The following is a 23,266-nucleotide window of genomic DNA, read 5'->3' as shown; positions in this document are numbered from 1 at the left end:
CAGTATTATTTTCCTAGCAGCTTTCTTTCCTCGCAATACTCCATGACTTCGCCTTCTCGTCCCCGTGCATAGGACGAGATGGCTTCTCTATTCCGGAAGCGACTGCGCTGCTTTTACTGCGGGAAGCGCTCTGCCGAAGCGGGACAAGGAACCGTTCGCAACTTCCGCTGCAAGCATTGCGAGGCAGTGAACTATCTCGACGAGGTTTGTTCCCTTGGCTTGTTTCGCCATGATACGGCGTGCTAACGATATGGACGCGCAGAATGGAGAGATTACCGATCCCCCTACCACAGCGACCAATCCTCAGGACGGATCGGATGAAGCGACTACGCCCTTCAAATCTCTTGATTTTGATCAGTCCGGCCTGTTTTGCAGAAAATGCGTTCGGAATCAGCATCTTTTCTTAAAGGCTCTCGGATCCTACCTCCCTGACCCAGATGACCCTGCTTATCCTGCCTACGAGCGGGAATACCCCAAGTTCCGCAAAAACCTCGAGGAGCGCTATCCGCAAGTCTGCGAGAACTGCGAAGCTCGAGTCAACCAGCGTATTCGGCAGGCCGGATACGAGGCGAAGGCGGATCACCTCAGGAGAATGATGGAGCGCAGCAGGGCCAGCAGGGCAGCTAGAAAGGCGCGCAATCGAAACTGGAGGAGTGTTCTGGTTCTCATAGGAGCCATCGGATATTGGGCCAGTGTTGCGGGCCAGCTGGCGTGGAGCTTCGTTGGCGCTATCGAGGCCGATGGGCTTAACTCGGACGAAGATCCTCCCCTCCCCTGGTCGTCATTGGTCTCATCTGCAAGGCGAGCCATTGGAGCGCGACAAGTTGAGAGCCATCTCACCAGCGACCTTGCTCCTTACGCTGGAGTGGCAGTGATTTTGGGCTTTCTTTCACTGTGGTGGAACCCGAAGTTGCGGTTGAAAGTCGAGGGGAGAAACGGGCGATTCGCCGGCCTTGCGCAATATTATCAGTTTCAATTGATTGTCCTGGTGACGCGAGGCGTGCTGTGGGCGTTGCTGAAAGATCCTGCCATGAGTGGAATGAAACCATCTCTGCCGCCAACCTTGCATATTTTTGCGATACTCTTCACGATTATGGTAAGCTCGTCAATTTAGATTTCAAAAACCTCACTGACGTCTCTATTTTAGGGGGTAGTGGTATCTCGACAGATTGTACGATACGACAGTCGACCGCTCGTTTTGTGGTCAGACACTACGCCTGCAGCGTCTCCAAACCGAAAGGCCGAATCCAAAGCAGGTACCAACGAGCAGAGTCAGTTTCAGACCTCCAGTGCTCAGCGGTTTCCCGTGGAGAAACTGGCGATGCCGCGTCAGACTCCTGACAGGCCGGCATACATCCCTTCTACGCCTCCTCCTGAAGAGGACGAGATGGATTGGACTCCGTCCTTGAAACAGGAGATTCGACCGAGATTCAGTGTCGCACAGGAGAATCATGGAGGGTCGTTTACAGAAAAATCGCCATTCTATGGGTCGCTGCCTGAAGCGCCAAGGCCTCCTTCGTGGCAGCTTCGAAACCCAGCACCTCGACGGCCGGTTGAGAAGGTCGTTGAGCAAAATCCATTCTACCGTGTTCCGTCAGAACAGGAGAATCGAGCTGCTGACAAGGGGACTCGGCGTGGCTCTGATGTGTACTTCTCTCCTCCGAAGTTCTTCCCGCCCTCGGACTACAGCGCTACAACGGGGCTGGAGACCTTGTTTGATAAGGCATTCACGATCAGGTCACCGGATGACGAGCCTAGCGACCATGTCGGCAACTCTATGCCTCCGGCTTCGGTAAATGCTCAGAAGTCTTTTGTGTATCAGTGTCTTCGACTGGCACTACTCGTTGCGTGCTTGATCATGTGGCATGTTTCTCAAATGGAGCTGGTCTCCATTCCTGGGAACTATGTCGAGATCATCTCGTTGGGGAGTGCGAGCCTTATTTCTGGATTTGCACTGTTGGAGATTCTGAAAAAGCCAATGAGTCACTGGAACAGTATGGAAATACTGGTATCTCTTGCGGAACTCGCCGCAGCCATTCATTTAGGGGGCAATCTTCCGCGGATTTTTTTACGAGAGAGAATACTTTGATCGGTATGGAAAGTCGCTGCTGGTGTTCATGACTGCTCAGGAGGTGGTGGGATTGGGTTCCAGTTATCAACAAGCTCGATCTTCAGCTCAATCTTCAGGCAGCAATGCAACCGCATCGGAACAGACGCAGACGGCACATCCGCAAAGCCAGGCTGGAAGCCAGGTGGATCATTCTCGTAGCGGCTCTCAAACTCTCTCGTCAGCTCCCGGGTCGCCTCCAGAACTTTCATTTTCATCCACTCTAGCAACCTCCTCCTTCTCACAACCATCGTTTAGCAATTCTCAATCACCGCCTCAGAACTACAGCCTCTACCGCCAAGATTTCGACAAAGACAACGACAACGATTCCGACGCTACAGAAGGCTCCGATACCGACTCGGACGCAGAGACTACCGTCACATCAACTACGAACAAGACGATCAGACACATGAATCCGTTTGCGGTCGATAGCCCCCGCTCGACCAGAAGCAAAGGGAGTCTAGGTTCTGGACTGCAAGGACTCAGTCTTGAGGACAGCCCGGCAAGACCGATGACCCGGAGCCAAGCGTCACAGGCGCCAGGAGGAGAGGCCTATCGAAGGTATGCCTTGCGAAGGAACAGATAGAACGTATCCTAGTCTAGGACGGTAGCCTTCAGCCCTTCTTTACTTCTTTCCTACTGTCTGCATTGCATTGAATTGCATCGCATCGCATCACTCCTTCTTTTACAAGCGACAAGCAGCATTGTACAGCATGACGAATGAACTTAACGACTTGGGTGGCATGCATGAATTAGTTTAGTTATGGTCGGACAGGGTAGGGCATGGTTGGTGTTGTTTTGTTTTGCTTTGCGCTTAGCGATCGTGGAATGTTGTATTGTTGTATGTACTGGGTGGATATCTTGGGTATGGAGAGAAGAATACCATTTGAATTGAATCATTATCCACAATACAATTAATTAATACCATGTGCTATGTAAATGACAACCAGTTATTTCCTGCGCTGCAAAAAAAAAAAACAATCAAACTCTTTCCGCTGCGCCTCCCACGTCCTAGTATCAGTCCGTATTTTTTTGAGAGGCAGGTATTTAAATATATAGAGAGAGAATAGACAATTAATCTTCTTTTTCTTGGCTGCACCTGTTGAGAGGTGTTTTGATATTATTCAACGGGCTTTTCCTTCCCTTCTTGTCTTTTCTTTCCGTTTTTGGGGAGATACTGAATGCCTGTCCATTTATCTATTTATCTATATGCCTTCGTCTTGAATTTCCAACTCTGTTCGATCATCATTTTTTTGTTTTCGCTTTCGTGTTTGAGGATATTTCATTCGTTTCTTCTTCTTTCTTCTTCAGAAACGAAATTCTAAGGTTTTAGGATTCCCCGAAAAGGAAAAAAAAGTGAACTGCATAACATATCAGGCATCGATCGCATCGCATCAGGTCGTAGGACCGTCTATCGTGTCATAGCCTCAAGAAAAATTAACAAAGAAAAAATCCGAAAAAAAAAATCCTCGGACAAAATATTTCTAACGAAATGAATAGGGGGAAAAATGAACAAATTGAGAATGCAAGTCTATTTCCGGTAGAGAACAGCTATCTATCTAGGCGGCGCCATTTGTGTCTGCTGCAGTCTCAGCCGGCCTGACAGGCAGAGACTTCGGCAACGGAGGAAGCAAGTTCTTCGCCGCTTCCCGTGCTTTCTGCGCCATCAGGGCGTCCATGATGACCAGCGCCGACATGGCCTCGACAATGGGGACAGCCCGCGGCACGACGCATGGGTCATGTCGACCCTTTGCCTCCAGCACACCTTCCTCGAACGCGTAGCTCGCCGTCGTCTGCGCCTGGCCGATGGTCGCCGGCGGTTTGAACGCCACGCGGAAGTAGATGGACGCGCCGTTCGAGATCCCTCCTTGGATACCTCCCGAGTTGTTCGTCTTGGTCGCCAGCCGCTTCTTACCGTCGGCCTGGTTTCCAGGGGCGACGATGAAAGGGTCGTTGTGGATCGATCCGGGCAATTCGCAACCGCCGAATCCGGATCCAATCTCAAAACCCTTTGTAGCAGGAATACTGAGCATAGCATGGGCCAGCTTCGCTTCCAGCTTGTCAAAGCAGGGCTCACCCAGCCCGGTAGGGACATTGCGAATGACGCAGGTCACCGTCCCGCCAATGCTGTCCTTCTTATCGCGGAACGTCTCAATGACCTTGGTCATCCGCTCAGCAGCCTCCTTGCTGGGGCATCGCACGGGGCAGAAATCGTCGACCGTCTTGCGATCGATGATCTCGATCAGTTTCAGAAACTCCGGGTTGGTCGAGTAGGACGGGTGTTCCGGCGTCGGAGGGAACAGGTGCTCGTTGCCCACAGAAGAAACGAAGGCCACAATTTCGACGTTGTGAGCCAACTTCAGGTACTTTTCGGCAATTGCACCGGCAGCGACGCGACCTGTCAAATGCCAAGTCAGCAGTCAGGTAGATTTGCTACTTGTATTCTCAACGTACCGATGGTCTCACGGGCGCTGCTGCGCCCTCCACCACTGCTAGCCTTCACGCCGTATTTTTCAAGGTAGGTGTAGTCTGCATGACTGGGCCGGGGGTACAGGTCCATTGTGCTGCCGCCATAGTCCTTGGGTCTCTGGTCCTCGTTGCGAACAATCATGGCAATGGGCGTGCCCAGGGTGTAACCGAATTCGGTCCCGGACTGGATCTCAACACGATCCTTTTCGTTGCGCGGCGTCGTGAGGGCGCTCTGGCCGGGTCTCCTCCGGGTCATCTGAGGCTGGATGTCCTCCTCGGTCAGGGCCATGCCCGGCGGGCAGCCGTCGACGATGCAGCCGACGGAGCGGCAGTGCGATTCGCCATAGCTAGAAGAGGGTAAGAGAGACGAAAGAACAGATCAGAAGGAATGTCGACATACGTCGTGACTCTAAAGTACTCTCCCCAGGTCGACATGGCGGAGAATTGCGATCACCACCAAGCAAGCGGGGAAACGGATGGAACAATGGGATTCAGCAGCAAAACAACGAAGTGCCCAAGAAACAACGGGCCCGCAGCTGCTCTATTCACTTCAACTGGGTATGATTTCAGGCCCTAGGTGAGTATATTGCTTCTGAGTGCTCGCCGAGTCATCTCGAAAAGTTGCGCCTGCGGCTTCGGGGCGCGGGGTGTCCGCTTACCGAATGCAGCTTAGTGGCCCTGCGTGACGCCGACGTTCGGCGCGTGAGTTGAGGAGGATGGCCTGCGATGACGAGCGCCGCGTCGTGCTGGGCTGCTTTCCCCTCAATGCTTCCAGTGCGGCCTCTCCCATGCGTCTCTGCTCCGTCTGCGGTCTTCCATAGACGCTGGAGACGTTCCTTCGCCCTCTTTGTGCGAAGAAACTCGACGTTCTCGCCTTCGCAGTTTACCGAGTTAGCGAGTCGGAGCTCGTCTCAATTCCAGATCTACCAGTCGCTCTCGGCGGATCCCTTCGTGAACCTCTCGATCGAACATTTCCTCCTGGAGAATGCTCCCATAGACTCCAAGATCCTGTTCCTCTACATCAATCGGCCATGTGTCGTCATTGGCCGGAATCAGAACCCCTGGCTCGAGACGCATCTCGGGGCCCTCAAGCAGGCCCGCACAGGTGATGCGGACGACTCCAAATCGACGGATGAAGTGCTGTACGTTCGCCGGAGATCCGGCGGCGGCGCCGTCTTCCACGACGAAGGGAATCTAAACTACAGCGTCATCTCCCCGCGGGACAGCTTCACGCGGAACAAGCATGCAGAGATGGTGGTGCGGGCGTTGCAGCGGATCGGGGCGACAAACACCAGCGTCAATGAACGACACGACATTGTTCTGAGGCAAGACGTCGACGTAGCGAAGCGGCAATCAGCGGCAGCAGGAGTCGAGGACCCGCCTCAGGAAGCGTCTCCGCGGGCTCTGAAGGTGTCCGGTTCGGCGTTCAAGCTGACCCGATATCGAGCCCTCCACCACGGCACCTGCTTGCTCGACTCGCCAAACATCCACCAGATAGGCGCGTTTCTGCGATCGCCAGCCAGGCCGTACATCAAAGCAAGGGGCGTCGAGAGCGTCCGGTCACCAGTGGGGAATATCTCGTCCGCGCTCTCCGACTCGTTCGCGACGTTCTCCATGCAGACGGTGATTTCGAGCATTATGGAGGAGTTCGCACGCCTCTACGGAGTTGGGACCGAAGCCCTTCTGCGAGCTCAGCGCGCTCACGTGAACGAGGGGGAGCTGTATGCAGGAGATGACTGGGTTGCAGGGACGGTGGGAGAAACCCAGGCACAAGACGAGCCGGAGATCCAGAAAGGAATCGCAGAACTGAGGGTGAGCACGCAACTGCAAATCTACCTACCAATCTACCGTCTTACAACAACTGACTGTTATTTTTCGTCGATTATTAAAGTCCCTAGATTGGAAATTCACCCAGACTCCTCAATTCACATTCTCCACTTTCCCGATAGAGGAGGATCCTCGTCCTAGACCGCCATTGCCAGCACATCTACCTCCCTCTGTGAGTTTAAATTCAAATCAATAAAATAATATCTTCCCCCCGAGGTGAATCACCCTCTGATAGAAATTTTTGTCTTTCGCAGACCCAAGTCTTTCTCCGCGTCAAACACGGCGCCATCATCGAAAGCCACATCTCGACGTCGTCAGAGCCATCCGAAGCAGAGGCGCAAGCCCGGCACGTGCACCAAGTGTTGAACAGGAGACAACTCCACGAGCTGGCGTCGGAGGACTGGAAAGCAGCACTGCGACGGCTTCTGCTCGTGGATGATGATGATGACGCTAGTACTGAGAGCACTACTCGCATTGTGGACGATCTGACGGAATTCATCGGTGGCATGTTACTTGTGGATGGGAAGTCATGTTTGTAGATGTACTGTACTGTTACCGTACTATATATATAGATATATGTATGTGTCGATACATGTACAAAACCAAATCTGAAAGAAAGCATGCATTCTTTCTAACCTCTGATCAGGATAGATAGATACACACATACATGGATATCTGAACAAACACGATACACACATACATACATACAATATCATAACATATCATATGAATTTCACTTCTTCGAAGAATGTCGACAAGAAAAAAAAAAGTATAAAACAATGGAGAGAGGAAAAATTCCATTCCGAAGCACACATATCCGCTGCGTGCATTGCTATGTCGATCCCATCGCTGTGTCGTGTCGCCATATCCGTATCCACATATCAAACATCAAAGCATCAATAACCAATAATCATAAAAAATAAGATGGAACCGAAATCGAAGGGTAATATCTATATTCGAATCGAATATATGACAACAACAGCTAACAGATCCTTTCCTGAGCTGACCTGAGCTGACTGGATCTGACGAGATAGCTCGTATGGCAGGCAGGTCGTAGACTCACTGGACTGGAAGTCACTCCCTGTCGATACTGCCTCTTCTGCTCCTTCTGGTCGAGGCACGATCCGTTTCATCATCATCATTGCCGACATCGCTGATGCCATCGCCGACGCCAGCGTTCACCACTCGGAGCTTCTCCTTCGGAACGGTGAACGTGGTTACCTGCACGACTCTGCCTTCGGCTGCTGCTTCGACGTCCCAGTCTTCCTCGTCGTCGTACTCGTTGTCGTCCTCGTCGTTGTTTGTATCGTATGTATGCAGGTCCCCAGAAGGAGGGTAAGACAGGAAGCTGTCGTCGGAGAATCTCTTGTCTACCGCCCAGTCTCGGGGACCTTGTTTGCGCCGCAGATGAGCGGCAGAGGCACTGACGGCCCTTCTGGGCATTTTGTCGGGGCTCGGAGTCGGATTGAATGCTGTTGTTGTTGCTGCTGTTGCTGCTGCTGTTGTTGTCGCGGTATCCTGAGAACTAGTCGCGAGGAATTTGTCAAAGTTTGCGGCCTTCTTAGCCCCCTTCAGGGTCTTGCGGACGCTCCCCATCCAGCTCAAAGAATTCCTTTTCAAGCTGGTGGTGGACAACCTGGTTGGAGACTCGGGGGGCGTGGCCCATTCAGAACTTCCTCCCAGGAGACTTTCACTTTCCATCTGTTGTTGCCTCTGTGAAGTGTGAGCGGTGGAAAACGAATCCATGGATCGCTCGACAGACAAAACTACAGTGTCGTCACTACCAGACTGGAGATTTCCCGGAGAGCGGCCTGATCGACTGGGTTCCTTCTCTGGCGACTCGCGCCCACTGACGGCTGAACTGGAGCTTGAAGACGGTTCAAGTACCGGGACATTGGATAGATCAAGACGCGGTGCTTTGTCGGAAACCCGCCTTTTCACAGAGCCGAAATTCGATCGTTGAATAGAAGATACAGACAATCCCGACGCAGAAGACTCTGACAAATTCGAATCGGTTCGCTCATTCTTATTTGGAGACATGCTGCGCCTTCTTTCAGAGCCATCCCCAGATGACTCTTCCATGCCATCGGTATGATCCTGCAGTAGAGAGGTACCTTCATTAACAGGCATTATCTGAGATGGTGCCGACGGCGAAGGATCATCAAAGGGGTCCGACATTTCAGGGCTCCTGCTGCGTTGCCGGCTGTCTTCCTGTTCCGGAGACTCTGCCAATGTCTCTTCATATTCGTCGCGCTCATCGATAGGGTGGATGAAGCCTGCGCTGGAATAATTCATCTGCGGCCGAGAAGAGAAACTTCTCTGAAGTCCTCTCGTTAGATTAGGTGTCTCCCCCAGTAGACCAGTCCTCTCTGCCATTGATCCTCCATAATGTCGTGAGCTTGACGCAGGACTGTACCCGCGATTGAGACCGAGCGAATAGGCGCTGCTCCATTGCTCGCTCATGGGGCCTTGGAAGCTGACTGCCATTCCGGGCTCATCCCAGACATGAGAACGCTCTGCGCCAAGAGCCAATTGGCGAAGCTGCTGCTCCCTGAAACGACGATGGCGTGACCTCTTCCGTGAATACACGCAAAAAACCACTCCAAGAAGAACAACTACTGCAAGAGACATGCCAACTCCGAGTCCAGCCTTCTGTCCTGTAGAAGAAAGGTTACCAGTCTCTCGTTCACCCGAGGCCAGATTTTGTATAGCTGGATTCGTATACGACGACACCCAGGTGTTAGATGTCAGATTGTATAGATAGACCTGAGAGCTGGGCTCGAATCCCGAGGCAGAGCGCTTCGATGATGACGATGAGGGAATGCTATATCCTCCGATGATTACCATCACGTCTCCTGGAAGCATTGCCGCCGCGTGCCCAAAAATCCCAGAGCCTTGTTTAGGCATCCCAGAACCAGTGGGCTGAGACGGCACAGTCCATGTCCATTCCCCAGAACCTCCGTAATCCTCGCCAAGCTCAAGAATAACGAGTTGCGGGTCGGCAGGTGTGCTCGTGTCGCCAACCCAGCCACCGAAGACGACGATCTTGCTCCCATCTGATGAAAGAACCGCACTGTGGCCCGACCTCGGCTCTACCTGAACATCCCGAGCAGCGAGATTGGTTCTGCCGGCGCCGACTGAGGAACCGACAGGGATATATGTCCAACCGGCCTGCGGCAGAGAAAAAAGTGCCAGACTCGACATATTGATAAAGGCGGTCTGGGTGTGACCACCAATCAAAAGGAAGTCTTGCTGTTGCAGCACTCTCCCCCCTGACGTTGTAGAAGAAGTTCCTTGCAGCGGTGTTATCGTGAACCCAGCTTCAGCGACAGGAGGATTTGGTGGCACAGTTATCTCAAGATCATAAGAAGAGCCAGACGGATCTAAAACAGTGATTGCCCGAGAGTAATTGGCCGCAGATACCCAGTTGTCGTCGGTACTGTTCGCAAAGGGACACATTCCACCAAAGGTATACATGGTACTGGTGGTATCGTTGGACGCCGCGTATGTGAATCCAGCTGCTAGATATGCTGGCCCTGGTTCGACGCTTCCCGCCCGAAAGCGCTTGACCGACAGTTGAGACCATGTACCGTTACCGGTCGAGCTACTATTATCCGGACTGAAACTCCAAACGACGTCGGTGCCGTCAGATGCCTGGCAGTTCCCTGAGAGGACCTTGAGGGTCCCCCCAGAGTCCATCATTGAGACGAATGCAGCCCCCTCATCGTCTCCTTGAAAAGGAACGTGGTCATAGAGAACGGTATATTGTGGGGCTCTTGTGTCGATTTGCGATAGATCCAGAGAGAGGAATTCTATCTCGGTCTGCGCCGACGACTTTGGCTGCAGAAGGTATGCAAGTGTGCCATTGTGTTGGGGAGAGAGGAAGATTCGAGAGGGGACGTAAGGAATCGCAGCGTAGACCGGTTGAATCACCAGCGCATAAAACGTAAAGCAACGGCCAAAGAAGTTGCCCTTGGCCATCTTCGATATCACAAGGCCCAAACTGGTAGACTCGGTATGGTATCGTCTGCAACTCGATTCGTCTACCGCAGTCTTCCGATGTTGTGAGTTTGAGGCATCTGCATCACCAATCTGCGATCGACGAAGATTGAAAAAGAAATGAAATAATAAAAATGGATTCCGCTCGTCAATATGGAAGAGAGCACATCCCACAGATCAGGTCATATCTGAACGTTGTTTTCGAGAACAGTTGCACAGTTTCTTCAACGTCTGATGAAGCATAATCCGCAAGATAGAAAATCAGAATGAGGCGGATCAACAAGTAGTCCGGATCGACAGAAAACGCGGGGCAGGTGACTGCTCGACCGCAGGCCGCGTAAACAGCCAGGACCATGTTCTGGACTCTCCATAGGGACGGGGGTCAGTCGAGTGGCACCCAATCGATAGACACGATTGCAGCGGAAGAAGTAAGCGCAAGTCACCGTTTCATCGTTATCGGGGCAACATTGGCAGAGAGCACGAGGCGACAGCGGCATGGCGGGCGGAGAGGCGTGTAAACATGGCGGTTGCATGGCAACACTGCTCCAGCGGGTGTGATTGGTTGGTTGGGGAGCGTTGTCAGCGGGAAATTGATCACCTGCAACCAAGGCAATTATAACTAAACAGGAAAACAAATCTGCAGATGAGACTCTGGCAAAGCGGACGAGCCTTAGAGTTGACGATGCAGACTTGCAGAAGAATGGAGTTGAGTATTTGACGTTGAAGACAACTCTGTTCCTAACATGGCGCTTGACCCGATCGGGAACAAGCCGTTCCTCCACTAACCTTACTCTGTACGGAGTACCTCTGCTGCCTCAAGCATGTGATGTCAAGTCTATATTTTGCTTGGCTTATCCAGGTTTCTTACCTATCCATGGCATTGACAACTACATTCTTCCATCTTTCCATACTTCATGTAGTTTACGAACCTCCGAATCGACGTCGAGTGCTCTTCCTACAGTTACTCTCCCAACTCATCAAGCTCAGAAGTTCTATTACCCGACCAGGACGACGATGTGGCATTATGGATACCACGGAGAACTCAACCTCTGGATACAATATCAAGACTCGATTCATTATTATTTCAGACACGCATGGAGAAGAATTCAAGCCAGAAGCAAAGCCCCTCAAACATGCGGATGTGGCCATCCATTGCGGCGACCTCACGGACCAATCTAAGATAGAGGAGTACCGCGCCACTATACGACTGCTCAAGGACATTGATGCGTCTCTTAAGCTCGTTATTGCTGGGAATCACGACTTTACAATGGATAATCCTGTCTTCAAGCGAAAGATAGCTGAAGTACGGCCACCTCTGGATCCAGATGTTGTCAGAAGAGAGTATGGTGATTATGGAGAGGTGAGGCAACTTTTCGAGGAAGCAAAAGCTGCAGGCATTATGTTTCTAGACGAAGGAACTTACCATTTTACCCTAGAGAATGGTGCGTTGCTAACCGTCTATGCCAGCCCGTGGACACCATCATTGGGCGGTTGGGATTTCAGTATCACCCAGAGAAAGGGCACAAATTCTCTATTGAGAAGGGAGTTGACGTCGTGATTACCAATGGACCGCCAAAGGGAATTATGGACTACACTGGGTCCTGCCAAAGGGCGGGGTGTCCGATCCTTTTTGGAGCTGTTGCTCGAGCCCGGCCGCGGCTACACTGCTTTGGTCATATACACGAGGGTTGGGGCGCGAAGCTGGTTACTTGGAGCGATCAACTCAGCGAGACGCCATCACACTTTACAGATATCGACAATGAGAGGTCTATTATTGTGGAAAGGTTATCAGGCTTACAGAAGTCTAGGTTCGACACACCGGAGATTACGGCGGCAAAGTTGAAGAAGGCGGAGTATTATAGTCACGAGAGGTGTTATACGACCAGCCACTGCACTGGAGATGCGAATCCTCTTGAATGGGGTGCGCAGACGCTTTTTGTCAATGCCGCTATCAAAGGCACTGAGGATCATCCTGTGCAGTTGCCGTGGCTGATCGATATTGAGCTCCCAAGGGCTGGCTAGAAGTTGACTTTCTCGGCCCCAAAGGATCAATGCAGAAGAACAGGGATATTAGAGGGGGAACATTGAACCAGGAGAGTTCTATACATGTAAATTTGAATTTTATGTCAAACAAAGCGGCAAGTATGGCGCCTAACCCCAAATAGTTAGATAATATGATCACTAAAACTTCATCAGGTAACTCCCCGACTCAGTGGACAGTATACCTCCTGGGTAGGCACCTCTTGGTTTAGACTCCCCAACCGCAGTGCAAACAATAAACTACCTAACCGACATTCGAAGATCAGAAAGGCTCAGAAATTAATTGCTGTGCCATTGTATGTCGAGTATGGTCCGAAAGCCCGAGGTTGGAGGGCTCGAATCACACTCCAATGCAACACTCCCGGTCTGACATGCGGCAGCGTCGCCATGGCTGGGTATGAGAGGCAAAAAAATGGATTCTTTTTGGATGGCGCAGTTGAATTTTATTTTTTTTTCCCTTGCCACCCCTTCCCTCTGCACGAGTCCTGGAGTGTCCTCTGCATGTGAATAATGTCTGCTCGACGAGTCCTACGTGACATGGGCTTGGGTAGACCGCCACTGACAAAGTTCTCAGCAGTTTCCCTCGATCCTTCAGCCCGACAAACAACACCTACAGGAGAGTCGGGCTGCCGGTCAGGAACAGAAGACGGGTGTCTGGCAACGCTTGCGACTCTGCAACCTGCCTTTGTAAATTCTCCGGTGGAGAATTGCGTTGGCAGGCTTCTCTGCCTGCTCATGCAGCTTTCCCGCACCGCATCGAACGTGAGGCCTTTTACAGGATTTCCCATGGGGCCAAGCAACTCGCTAATCCACGATGCAGCCGTTCGTATGGATTGACCACAAGAATAGCAACGGCTCCGGCTAATTCTGCCGGGGTTAGGGTGGCAGCTAAATCAAACGTGCGCACAGGGCAAGCAACCTGGGTCGCTCCTTCCCGTTCATCTTGGCATCCTCTTGGGCCTCTTGGTGGAAGCTAAATCCAGCTAGTCCGGTTGGGCTAAACCCGATTGGGACCCGCCTGCAGCTGATGCCGTCACCCAAGGGTTCGCTAATTCGCAACCACGGGCGGGCACGAGCCTTCCAGACAGTATCGTGCTATCAGTTTCTCTGGACTGGTTCTCTCAATCTTGGAATCCCCTTCTCGAGGTGCGTGCTTTGACCGGTCACCTGGGAGAGGCGGAGCGCCAAGCTTTCAACGGAAAAGCAGTCTGCCAGGGTCTGCAGTCCGTACCCGCCCAGGCAAGATGAAGCATGGATTTCCATGGTTAGAGTGCAGTGACAGGACATGACGGGATCTGATCTGTGCCAGGCTGCCAGCTGGGACAGGCGACTAACAGTATGCTATTGAGATCGACAAACTCTCCGTCCAGGGCTCCTTTCCCAAAGAAGAAAGGGGCGAGAAAAAAAAAAGACGCATCGAAGAAGGGAAGCACTTTGTTTGCCCCTGTTACTCTTCAATGGGACCTAGGAGGTAAATTGCCGCAACCCATGGATAAAGATCCTTCCGCTGTCTCACTTCTGCTTCAGCGGCTGATTGGCCGGTCGGGAACAGAGAGCTTCCTAAGGGATTGTTCGCAATCGAATGCCGACAATACCGAGCATTCTCCATGACAGTCGCCGCTCAGTGGAAGAGGCCGGAGCGGCGGCTAGCCGGACGCAGTTAGGGCGGAAAGCATGGACCAATGGCGTCCCTGGACGGCTGCCCCACCCAGTTGTGACTTGCAGGTGCGCCGTCAAAGAAGATCCCGGCAATCAGCGATGATTGATGAATGGGCTGATTTCTCCGGCCCTTGCATGCGAAGCCCTCGGAGGAACGTCCTGGGTAGTATCTCTTACTACATCGTACTTCCTGCCAGGTACCAGAGTCTGAGGGAAGCAATCCGCCCAAGGCAGGACCTCGCCAATACTTGCCTCTGGTCCTGATTCATTATTGTGCACAGAGTTGACGCCGAGGAGCGCTAGTGCAGGGGTGTCTTGACAAGACTTGGGACGGCCTACGAGCAGCCTACGGAAAAGGCCATGTGTCCGACTGCCCCCTCACCCCGCCTTTCTCCCCAGCTTCTCGCGAATGGCATACTTCCTGGAGCATGCTCCCCTCCAGGATGGAAATTATTTAATTTATTTTGCTGGCTGCTAACTTCAACTGCAAGCAATGAAGTCAGTAGTAAGTAGGTGGTTTGGGCGTGGTGCATATGCGGCACACCCTCTGAGTATCTGCTCGATGCTCGATTTGAGTGAGTTGCATATATTACTCTGCAGGCATGTCTATATGGTCGTTATCATAAAAAATATCATCATTTCACATCGATCCTGCGTGCAGGGCTGTAGATACAAACTTCATGAAGAGGACTAGCCGGAGTTCGTCCTCTTCTCCGGAGGTGGAACTAAAAAAATATATATATTTGCCTAACCAACCACAATGCCTACTATTAATACACAGTCAAGTATTATTAACTTCATGAAGAACCATGAAAACAGAACCTGATGACGATCAGACTGTAGGTAGGTAGGTTCCAAGGTTGAGATTCTCCCCATCAAACTCAACCTTGGTTGATTGTGTTTCAGTGTACTAGGCGATAATGATGGGTTATATTATTAGCTTGAAACGGTATATATAAATCTTAGCAGTTCAGGTACCGTAGGTACCCAAACTGAGTAGACAAAGCGGAGTTTAATAGTCTATAGTTTGAGGATGAGTCGCGACTGTATGGATATAGAGGTCCATACACTCCTGTCACACGAAGACGAGGCAGAGTAGATGAAGATGCAGATGCAGAGCAGACATCGAAATGATCTGATATTCCTCTCCTCATCGTATATAGATGGAAGTGACGTAATCTCATCATCTTACCTAGAATGCGATTGAGTATGGGATTTGGTGAGGGAGTGTACTCGCGTAATCTTGCCAAATTCCCAACTGAAGAGCAGCCAGGGCTTTGTCACATGAAGGGAAAGGACGCCAAAAAGAGCGTCATTTCCCCCGACTTAGAGACTACACTGCATCCAATTGGCAGCGAGGCATGAAATTAGGCTGCTGGACTGGTCATTGTTGCGACGATTAATGCTGCCAGACTCGCACTGATTGCTGCTCATGGAAACCGGACGGGCGTCCGAGTCGGAGGCAAATCACACAGGGAATTGATTCTGCGCTGCAGGTGGCCCTCTGGGCCTCTGCCCGGTGCGCACCCAGCCGAGTGTCATATCATGCACGATTCCGTGGTTGCTTCTCACTGGCGTCCCGCCGCCCACGATCCCCGTGGCGGGCCGCTGGCCACCAAGCAGACGGCGCTTAAACTCAAGGAGTCGCGAGCCAATTTTGGCGGGATGGAGCAGCATGGTTCATCTAGCTAATTAACTTGATTATCTCTGCTCGAGTTCCTGCCCGAGAATGGAGATTTGTCGCCAGACTGGCCGTGGTTCGTTGCCGCTCGAGGAAGCGAGCGCGGGAAGGAACAGGAACAAAAATGACGCTGCAATCCTGCCCTGATTGGGCATTCGAGATCGGACTGCTCGACCCAACCGTGGCTCGAGACGAGCGAGTCGGGATGCTCGCCTGGGCTCGTTGCAAACTGCGGCAGGCTGCAGCAAGCCACGGCGAGGAGGGCAGGAGAGCTGCGAAAAAAAAAACATTTGTACAGTACTGTAGAACAGGCCCAACGGAGTCGTCTTCAGACTCCTACGTAACGACCTGGCCACGGCCCTTGGCACGGCGCGCCACCAGGCCAGCGCGCGACCCCACTGCCGGCAAGCAGCACCAGCCACGGCAGCGTCAGGCAGACAAGGGCCCATCCTGGTCGCCCACGGACCACCGCCCGGAAGGCCGACCGAGCCTGCCAAGTGCCCAGAGCATCCAGATATTCCTGCCCACTCATTCCCTGCGCGGCCTCCACTCGCCCTTCCCAGTTCCCCCCCCCAAAACCATCGCCATCGCCTGCCGACTTCCCTTTCTTCAGTCCTCTGCATATCGAACCACCACACCCTCTGCCTCTGCCTCTCCCTCTTGTCCGCCCTGGTCCTGCGTCCGCCGACGCGCTGACCCTCCCGACTCCCTCGTCTCCCTGACGCACCGCTACCGTACCCCTCCGATCCCAGCGTCATACCGCGCACGGGAGCCTGCATCGACTGCTGACCCTCCTTTGCTCCGAGTGTGCTCTCGGTCCCTTAAAAAGCATTCCGCGTCGTGTCTGCTGCTTTTCTCTCCCTCGCCCCAGCTGCTTCAGCGACCAGCTGCACGCCCTCTCCAGACGGTTAGACTCCGAAGTAGCACGTCCTGGATCCCGTTGCCAGGATCCGATCCCTCCGTTCTCGATGCTCCTCGCCTGAAGAGGCGCCACTAGACGGGGTAATGGTGGTTCTGGCACCACCAGCAGAGCTTGCTTTCTTCGCTGGTGTGACGGGGTTGGAGATTCCGTGCAACCGAACTCGGTTATAACGCGGCGAAGAGAATGTACAGCACGAATCTGGGAAGAGACACTCGTTGACTCTCTAGCAAGATGGGGCTCTTCGAGCGGCGGTCCTCAAAGGCAGGCCTGGAGGAAACCGACCAGTCGACTCATGATTCTTCACATCGCCCGCCATCCCACCATGCCTCCTCTTCCCTAGCCCACCCTTCCAACACCTCCACTTCGACCAAGACGTCCTCGAGCTCTTTGCAGGCTTTGCATGAAGATGCTGTGACCGACGCCCGTTCCGATCCCAGCGCCGCCTCCCGCACTTCTCTTGGGCGAACGCTTTCTCAGCATTCCGAACGCCCGGCTGAACCTCTCGCCACGACCACCCAGCCTAGCAAGAAGAAAACAGACGACTATCCCGTCTACCCGAATCAGTCCTATGCCTCCCTACAGTCGCAGGTACACCCAACTCGCTCTCTCCGCTCTCGAAGTTCCTATCCTTCCCACACAGATCATACCAGGAATTCGCAACCCCAAGGCTCGCGTACGGCAGGAAACACCCCTGTATCGAGTCCTGGCCTATTCACCCCACGTCGGTCCACCCCTTCTGTCGGCTCCGATGAGGACGGCCGCGTGGGCAGTCTGTACCTGCATCCTACCCATCTCCAACCACCCAAAGAGTGAGTGTTCTCTCTCGATCCTTCAATCATCTCCCCTTGTTTTTTTTTTGGGAAGGTGTCCGCTAACAATTGGTTTCAGGACCCATACTGCTGAGGTCGATTGGGATGAGCATACCGGCAACAAGCTCATTAATGACTATGAGGTTCTGGAAGAGCTCGGTCGTGGAGAGCACGGGAAAGTAAAATTGGGCCGCCACTTACCCACCCAGCAACAGGTTGCGATCAAGATCGTCCAGCGCTATTCAAAGCGGCGTCGCTTGGGTAAACTGGGCAACCCGGAAGACAAGGTCAAAAAAGAAGTAGCCATCCTGAAGAAGGCGCGGCACCCCAACGTAGTCAGTCTGCTGGAGGTCATCGATGACCCGAATCGTCAGAAGGTTTATATCGTGCTGGAGTATGTCGAAAATGGCGAGATCAAGTGGAGAAAGAAGGGCTTGAAGGAGATCGTTCAAGTGGACAAGCGCCGCATAGAGCGGGAGAAGAAGGGCATCCCGGATTCGCCATCGTTCATGGAAGAGAGTCTGCAATATGTCAAGAACGCTCAGCATCAACGACGGCTCAGAGAAAAGGCTCGGGAAAAGCGCCAGGCGCAACTACAAGCCCAGCAACAGAACTCGATTCCTGCGTGGAGTTTGGAGCACGGCGGGCAGTCGGATGATGAACTTGGGCCAGAGCTGTCACCGACTCAGACCGCCAGTCGCAACGCCGGCTATCAGGAGAACCACGACGCGTACTCCTCCCTCAGCCAGTCCTACAACAGTTCCACCTCCGAGTCCGAGCGTCGCATGCAGGAATCGAGTCTGGCAGCCATCGAGGGCAGCATGTACGGCCCTTACGCGGACTACTCGTTCGAACGGCGGTTCAGCACTGCTTCGAGCATCCTTGGCTATGCATCGTCCGAGCCGGACTGGTTATCGGACGACGATGACATGTCCTATGTTCCGTGTCTGACGATCGCGGAAGCCCGCAGCGCTTTCCGGGATGCCGTCCTAGGATTGGAGTACCTGCACTATCAAGGCATCATTCATCGCGACATCAAGCCCGCCAATCTGCTGGTGACCTCAGACTATCGGGTCAAAATCTCCGACTTCGGCGTATCCTACCTGGGGCGGCCGATCCGGGATGACGACGAAGAACAGGTGACCGAAACCGACGCCACCGAGCTGGACGACGCCCGCGGAGAGCTGTCCAAGACCGTTGGCACGCCTGCTTTTTATCCCCCGGAACTCTGCTACGTCGGCGATGATTTCACGGACGCTCAGGGCCGACCAAAGATCACGGCGGCGATCGATATCTGGTCTCTGGGAGTGACTCTCTACGGTATGATTTTCGGGCGGCTACCATTCGTCTCCGACGACGAGTACAGCCTGTTCCAAACGATCGGGAAGAAAGAAGTCTTTATCCCGAGCAAGCGTCTCAAACCGGTCGAGCCTGACGCGCCTCCTTCCTACTCCCCGGAGCGGCGAAATTACGTCATGAACAGCAACAAGCGGATGGACGATGAACTCGCGTACGAAGACATTGACGATACGTTACGGGACCTCCTGCAGCGGCTATTGACCAAGGATCCTAGCAAGCGCATCACGATCAAGGGGATCAAAAGTCACCCATGGGTCCTCCAGGGCCTGCCAAATCCGAAGGCCTGGATCGAAGAAACCGACCCAGGCTACCAGAGCAAGGGCAAGCGGATCGAAGTTTCCAACGAAGAAGTGACGACGGCTGTCAGCAAGGTGCCCTTCATCGAGCGCGTCCGGTCGAACGTGGCCAAATGGGGCGGCTACATCGTCGGTCGAAGAGATAGCCGCAGGCGAACGCCGAGCACTGCTGGATCCGCCGATCCTGCCGCCCCCTCGACTAGGGAAAGTCGACGAGCCAGCTTGCGGGGAGACGAAGACGTGACCCGGTCAACCAAGGCCGATCATCCTCTCTCGCAGAGCATCACGGCCAGTGCCGCCGACGACGCCTCGGATGGCGGGTCATATTGCGATGCGGGCGCGAGCAGGGGCGAGGCGACGGCCGCGACTCCCACCGCCACGCGTCCTCACCCTCCCGAGCGCGTCCCGTCCACTGCGGACTCTACGAAAACGGTAAGACCATTCACCTCCGAAGCACCCCCATCGATGCATCATCATTCCCGTGCCAGTACGCTGGTCGATACCCTGGGCTCGCCCAGCTTTGGTAGTCTCTTCAGTGGCGCTGGCCGTCGGCTGGCAAAAGGATTCCAAAGTGGCGAACGGCGCGCGGAACGCTCTCGTTCCGTGGATGCAGCTTCCGTCGATGGGGACGCCCGCTCCGAGCCGAGTCTCGCGCTGAGTGTGGCATCCGCCACGGGCCAAGTCCAGTCCCATCATGGCCCTTGGAGGGATGTGGGATCTTCTCAAGCGGGACCGGGTTCTTCCGGTGGATCAGGACATCGTCGCCATCGATCTTGGCAACTTGCGCGCGACTCGTCTGCCGAATCCTTCCAACTCGCCAAAGAAGTGTTGCTGCGTCAGACCAAGCATGAACAGGAGCCTGTTGCTGATGATGACCACCAAACATCCAGGGTAGAAAACGAGACGTCTTCAAGCGGCTATCCTCCATTCGAACATGAAGCAGCGCCTGCCCCCCATGAGGATGTAGAATGGGAATCGAGCGATAGGGGTCTTTATGGATCATCATGCCACAACAGTCCCACCGGAGGCAGTGTCATCACCTCTCCTCCATCCGCGGCGACCATTTCCTCTTCGTCGGTCGATGACTCTTCCACCACCAGCGGAATGTCCCAGAGCGCTTCCCATCCCAGCATCCCCTCGGTCCTCTCGGGTGCAACCTCCCTCTCGGGCGACGGATTCCAGGTCTACCTGAAAGAACGGGAGAAGGAATTGGAGCAACCTTCCTATGTTCCCCCAATTCTTCGCACCGGAGACACCATTACGGCCAGGAATTTCCCCTCTCACCGCGTGGAGGAAGATGAAGAAGAATATCGGTACTATTGCGACGATGAGGATGGCGAATCTGACGACGAAGGGATTGTCTTTGGTCGGAAGAAACCGTCCGCGCCTTGCGGCCAAGGCGCGACGACTTGAGTTGGTTTCGCTCGAGCTGCGTCGGGAGCCCAACCTGTCAGGGCGCACGTTCTGTTCGTGTTTTGATGTTTCGTCACGTGATTTTGGATTTCTTTCGTCGACTCCGCCGGATGTTCAGATCTGGATGATTTCAATTCACTTGCATGTGCATTGTCACGGGCAATCTGCTGTCGCGTGTTGTGTCATCGCCTTGGGAAAAAATGGCTTTTTTTTCGAACTTGGTCTCTATATGTGCAGTACATTGATGCTCGATTTCCCGGTTGTGGGGCTTTGCGAGACACTGGCGACTCGCGGCGATCTTTCTGTATGTCATTTCTCTTTGTTGTCATGGGGAAAAACACAGTGGGCTCATGCGTGCGCCCTTCGCATTCAGGCATTGGGGGCGTTTTCCGGCCATATATTTTTTTAACTTTTGATTTGTCTTGTATATATTGTGTTCTGCGATACGTCGCATTCCTATTGATTGATTCACTGTTTTGATATCTTTTGTTTCCTCGTTTGTCGCCTCTCTGTCCGTTTCCATTCTGTGATCTAGGCTGACCAGCCGGGAATTGATTGGTTATTTTTCTTCGGGCGATACAGATGCCTGTTGGAATGAGAGAATGAATTTACGATTCGTACAGTGAAAGTCTACCTAGGTAGAAGACATGTAGGATGGTCCTTGATAGTAGTCTTCGACGGTATCGTGGATAGGAGTGTATGATTAGACAAGTGTCTCTCGAAGCCAGAGACAAGAACAATTTGGTTGATTGACTCCTGCAGAGCCAAGCTGTTTCTTTCCTGCTCGACTGTAAGGTAGTTTGTTCCTGCCGTATGGTGATTGATTATGATTATGATTGGTCCAGATCAGCTGCAAGTAAGTCACTCATCACTGATGATTGATAGATGGCGGGGCGGTGCGTGCAGTGACCCGGTACGGAGTTCGGACAGAGTACGGTACCTGTCAGTACGGAGTACGGAGGACTCCCGCCGACCGTACCGTACTTACACCGACCTTACCTTACGTAGTAGTAGAGTATTGGTGCTACTCCGTAGTGCAGTACAAGTCCATGCCAAGGTTATGTTATATTTATATACGGAGTACTGTGGCTTAGCAGGCAACAGGCACATGCTAGCTAGAAAATTAGCATTGCATGTAGCTAGTAGCTAGCCAGGGCTCTTGAAAGGACGCTCATTATTTCTGTTTCTATGATTGGTAAAGTATTTCGTGCTAATATTATTTACTTGCAAGCTGTTTGTTAACAAACATAGACAATTGTAAGTAGTCACTAATGTATGCACAATTGACAATTGACGATCTTCGCCTCACTTCTGGGCCTCATCACATTTATAGTTTATAGTTTATACTCTTTTGAGTTAAGTATGGTGAAGATTTCTTTCTACTATTTGTAGGCAGCAAGATTTTTTTTCTTGGTTTCCAGGTGGAGCTGATTTGTTAGAAGTACATGACTTCAGTAATGTGCATGGTACTACGGAGTGCTCTTTTAGGTACTATTTTATTTTTTATTTCTATTTCTATTTTTATCTCTTTTGTCCAAACTCCAAAGTACGTCGTGTCGGTGTTTCAGACAAAGACATTTTTTTTTAACTTTTTTTAAACCTTGTGTCATGACAATGGCAATGTAGTTGTATTATTGTCGGGTTGTCTTGCTGATCGTAAATTTAGACAGATCTGAAACGTTGATCACAGTACACGGTTACACCCATATACCACGTCTGGTGAACTCAATTGATACCCATGTGGGCGACTGAGCCAGAGAATAAATGCTAATTAGGCCTCCAGTCGAGTGCGACGCTGGTCCACAATGGGGGTGATTTTCGAGGGTTTACCGTATCGAATGACTGGGTATGTATTCTGTATCGTACGGTCTGTACGCACTCCGTACGGAGCACATGCTGCTGCTCCGCCATGAGCCGCATCGTCTGGGAATCTCAGACTGGCTTCATGAGATCGCAGCAGTCATTGACTTCTTGGTAATGCTACTCTCCTACTACAATTAAAATACTTGTACCTCGTGCAGGTACCTACGAGCTCTGAGAATAATACCTAATAAAAATAACTTAGGAACGGCCAATCCGGTCGCAGCCCTCCGCCCGCTTTGGCGCCCAACAGCCAGCAACCATCACGCTCTCCGCATTGGCCATCAGATCGAGATAGCGATCGCATCGCTCCATCTTTGGCTGCGCAGGCTGAGTGACGGTCCAGCAGTTCCATGGGCGGTGGTGACGACCGGTTGCTCCTTCCGCATCTCCCCGGCCGTCCAGCTCGACTCACGAGGCAAGCACGCTCTTCTGCCGCACCTCCCAGTCTCGCGCCTGCCAATCCATCATCCAGGCACGACGGACGTCCAGGCGCGTCGCTGTATAGCGATCATTTCTTATTCCTCTCTGCATCTTGATTCCCTCCATCGGCCCCAGCTCCCGCTCACCCGTCTTCGCCCGGAAGCCGCGCGTGTGGGCGTGGGGTCGCGCTCCGCAGCTTCCAACTGCCCAAGAACCTAAAAATTCCCATTCCCATTCCCATTCCTGTTCCCATCCATTCCTCGCGTGCCCTTCCCTCCCCTCCTCGTCCGTGCTTACCTGCAGCGCAGGGTTTAACCCCATCTGAAAACTGGCCCAGGTGATTCTCTATTTACGGATTGGTCGCCCGCACGAGCGACGCGGCTGATGCTTGCGCCACAGGTG

The 23,266-nt window shown here is 52.8% G+C and overlaps 7 protein-coding genes across 7 annotated transcripts; 5 read left to right on the top strand and 2 right to left on the bottom strand.

Annotated features, from left to right (window-relative positions):
- Positions 1-78: 78 nt before the first annotated feature.
- T310_4458 (uncharacterized protein) lies at positions 79-2,831 on the top strand (the record flags this gene model as incomplete). The annotated part of the gene is made up of 5 exons (XM_013472658.1): positions 79-204; positions 263-1,096; positions 1,148-2,008; positions 2,046-2,668; positions 2,711-2,831. The coding sequence occupies 5 exons, from the start codon at positions 79-81 to the stop codon at positions 2,829-2,831; spliced, it is 2,565 nt and encodes an 854-aa protein (XP_013328112.1).
- Positions 2,832-3,666: 835 nt separating this feature from the next.
- Positions 3,667-5,011, bottom strand: T310_4457 (Chorismate synthase; the record flags this gene model as incomplete). Its single annotated transcript, XM_013472657.1, has 3 exons — positions 3,667-4,505; positions 4,562-4,923; positions 4,977-5,011. 3 exons carry the CDS (start codon positions 5,009-5,011, stop codon positions 3,667-3,669), a joined length of 1,236 nt encoding a protein of 411 aa, XP_013328111.1.
- A 1,203-nt stretch (positions 5,012-6,214) lies between these two features.
- Positions 6,215-6,942, top strand: T310_4456 (Lipoyltransferase and lipoate-protein ligase; the record flags this gene model as incomplete). Its single annotated transcript, XM_013472656.1, has 3 exons — positions 6,215-6,388; positions 6,492-6,575; positions 6,658-6,942. 3 exons carry the CDS (start codon positions 6,215-6,217, stop codon positions 6,940-6,942), a joined length of 543 nt encoding a protein of 180 aa, XP_013328110.1.
- A 535-nt stretch (positions 6,943-7,477) lies between these two features.
- T310_4455 (uncharacterized protein) lies at positions 7,478-10,384 on the bottom strand (the record flags this gene model as incomplete). Its single annotated transcript, XM_013472655.1, has 1 exon — positions 7,478-10,384. The coding sequence occupies one exon, from the start codon at positions 10,382-10,384 to the stop codon at positions 7,478-7,480; it is 2,907 nt and encodes a 968-aa protein (XP_013328109.1).
- A 1,042-nt stretch (positions 10,385-11,426) lies between these two features.
- T310_4454 (uncharacterized protein) lies at positions 11,427-12,424 on the top strand (the record flags this gene model as incomplete). Its single annotated transcript, XM_013472654.1, has 2 exons — positions 11,427-11,762; positions 11,870-12,424. The coding sequence occupies 2 exons, from the start codon at positions 11,427-11,429 to the stop codon at positions 12,422-12,424; spliced, it is 891 nt and encodes a 296-aa protein (XP_013328108.1).
- A 2,486-nt stretch (positions 12,425-14,910) lies between these two features.
- T310_4453 (uncharacterized protein) lies at positions 14,911-15,793 on the top strand (the record flags this gene model as incomplete). Its single annotated transcript, XM_013472653.1, has 3 exons — positions 14,911-14,948; positions 15,071-15,080; positions 15,473-15,793. The coding sequence occupies 3 exons, from the start codon at positions 14,911-14,913 to the stop codon at positions 15,791-15,793; spliced, it is 369 nt and encodes a 122-aa protein (XP_013328107.1).
- A 1,142-nt stretch (positions 15,794-16,935) lies between these two features.
- Positions 16,936-20,581, top strand: T310_4452 (uncharacterized protein; the record flags this gene model as incomplete). The annotated part of the gene is made up of 2 exons (XM_013472652.1): positions 16,936-17,513; positions 17,593-20,581. The coding sequence occupies 2 exons, from the start codon at positions 16,936-16,938 to the stop codon at positions 20,579-20,581; spliced, it is 3,567 nt and encodes a 1,188-aa protein (XP_013328106.1).
- Between the last annotated feature and the right edge of the window lie 2,685 nt (positions 20,582-23,266).

Source organism: Rasamsonia emersonii (genome assembly GCF_000968595.1).
Source record: "Rasamsonia emersonii CBS 393.64 chromosome Unknown ctg1118621760114, whole genome shotgun sequence".
NCBI classification, from domain to species: domain Eukaryota; kingdom Fungi; phylum Ascomycota; class Eurotiomycetes; order Eurotiales; family Trichocomaceae; genus Rasamsonia; species Rasamsonia emersonii.
The sequence above is the reverse complement of the archived record's forward strand: the minus strand, read 5'-3'. Positions and strand labels throughout refer to the sequence as shown.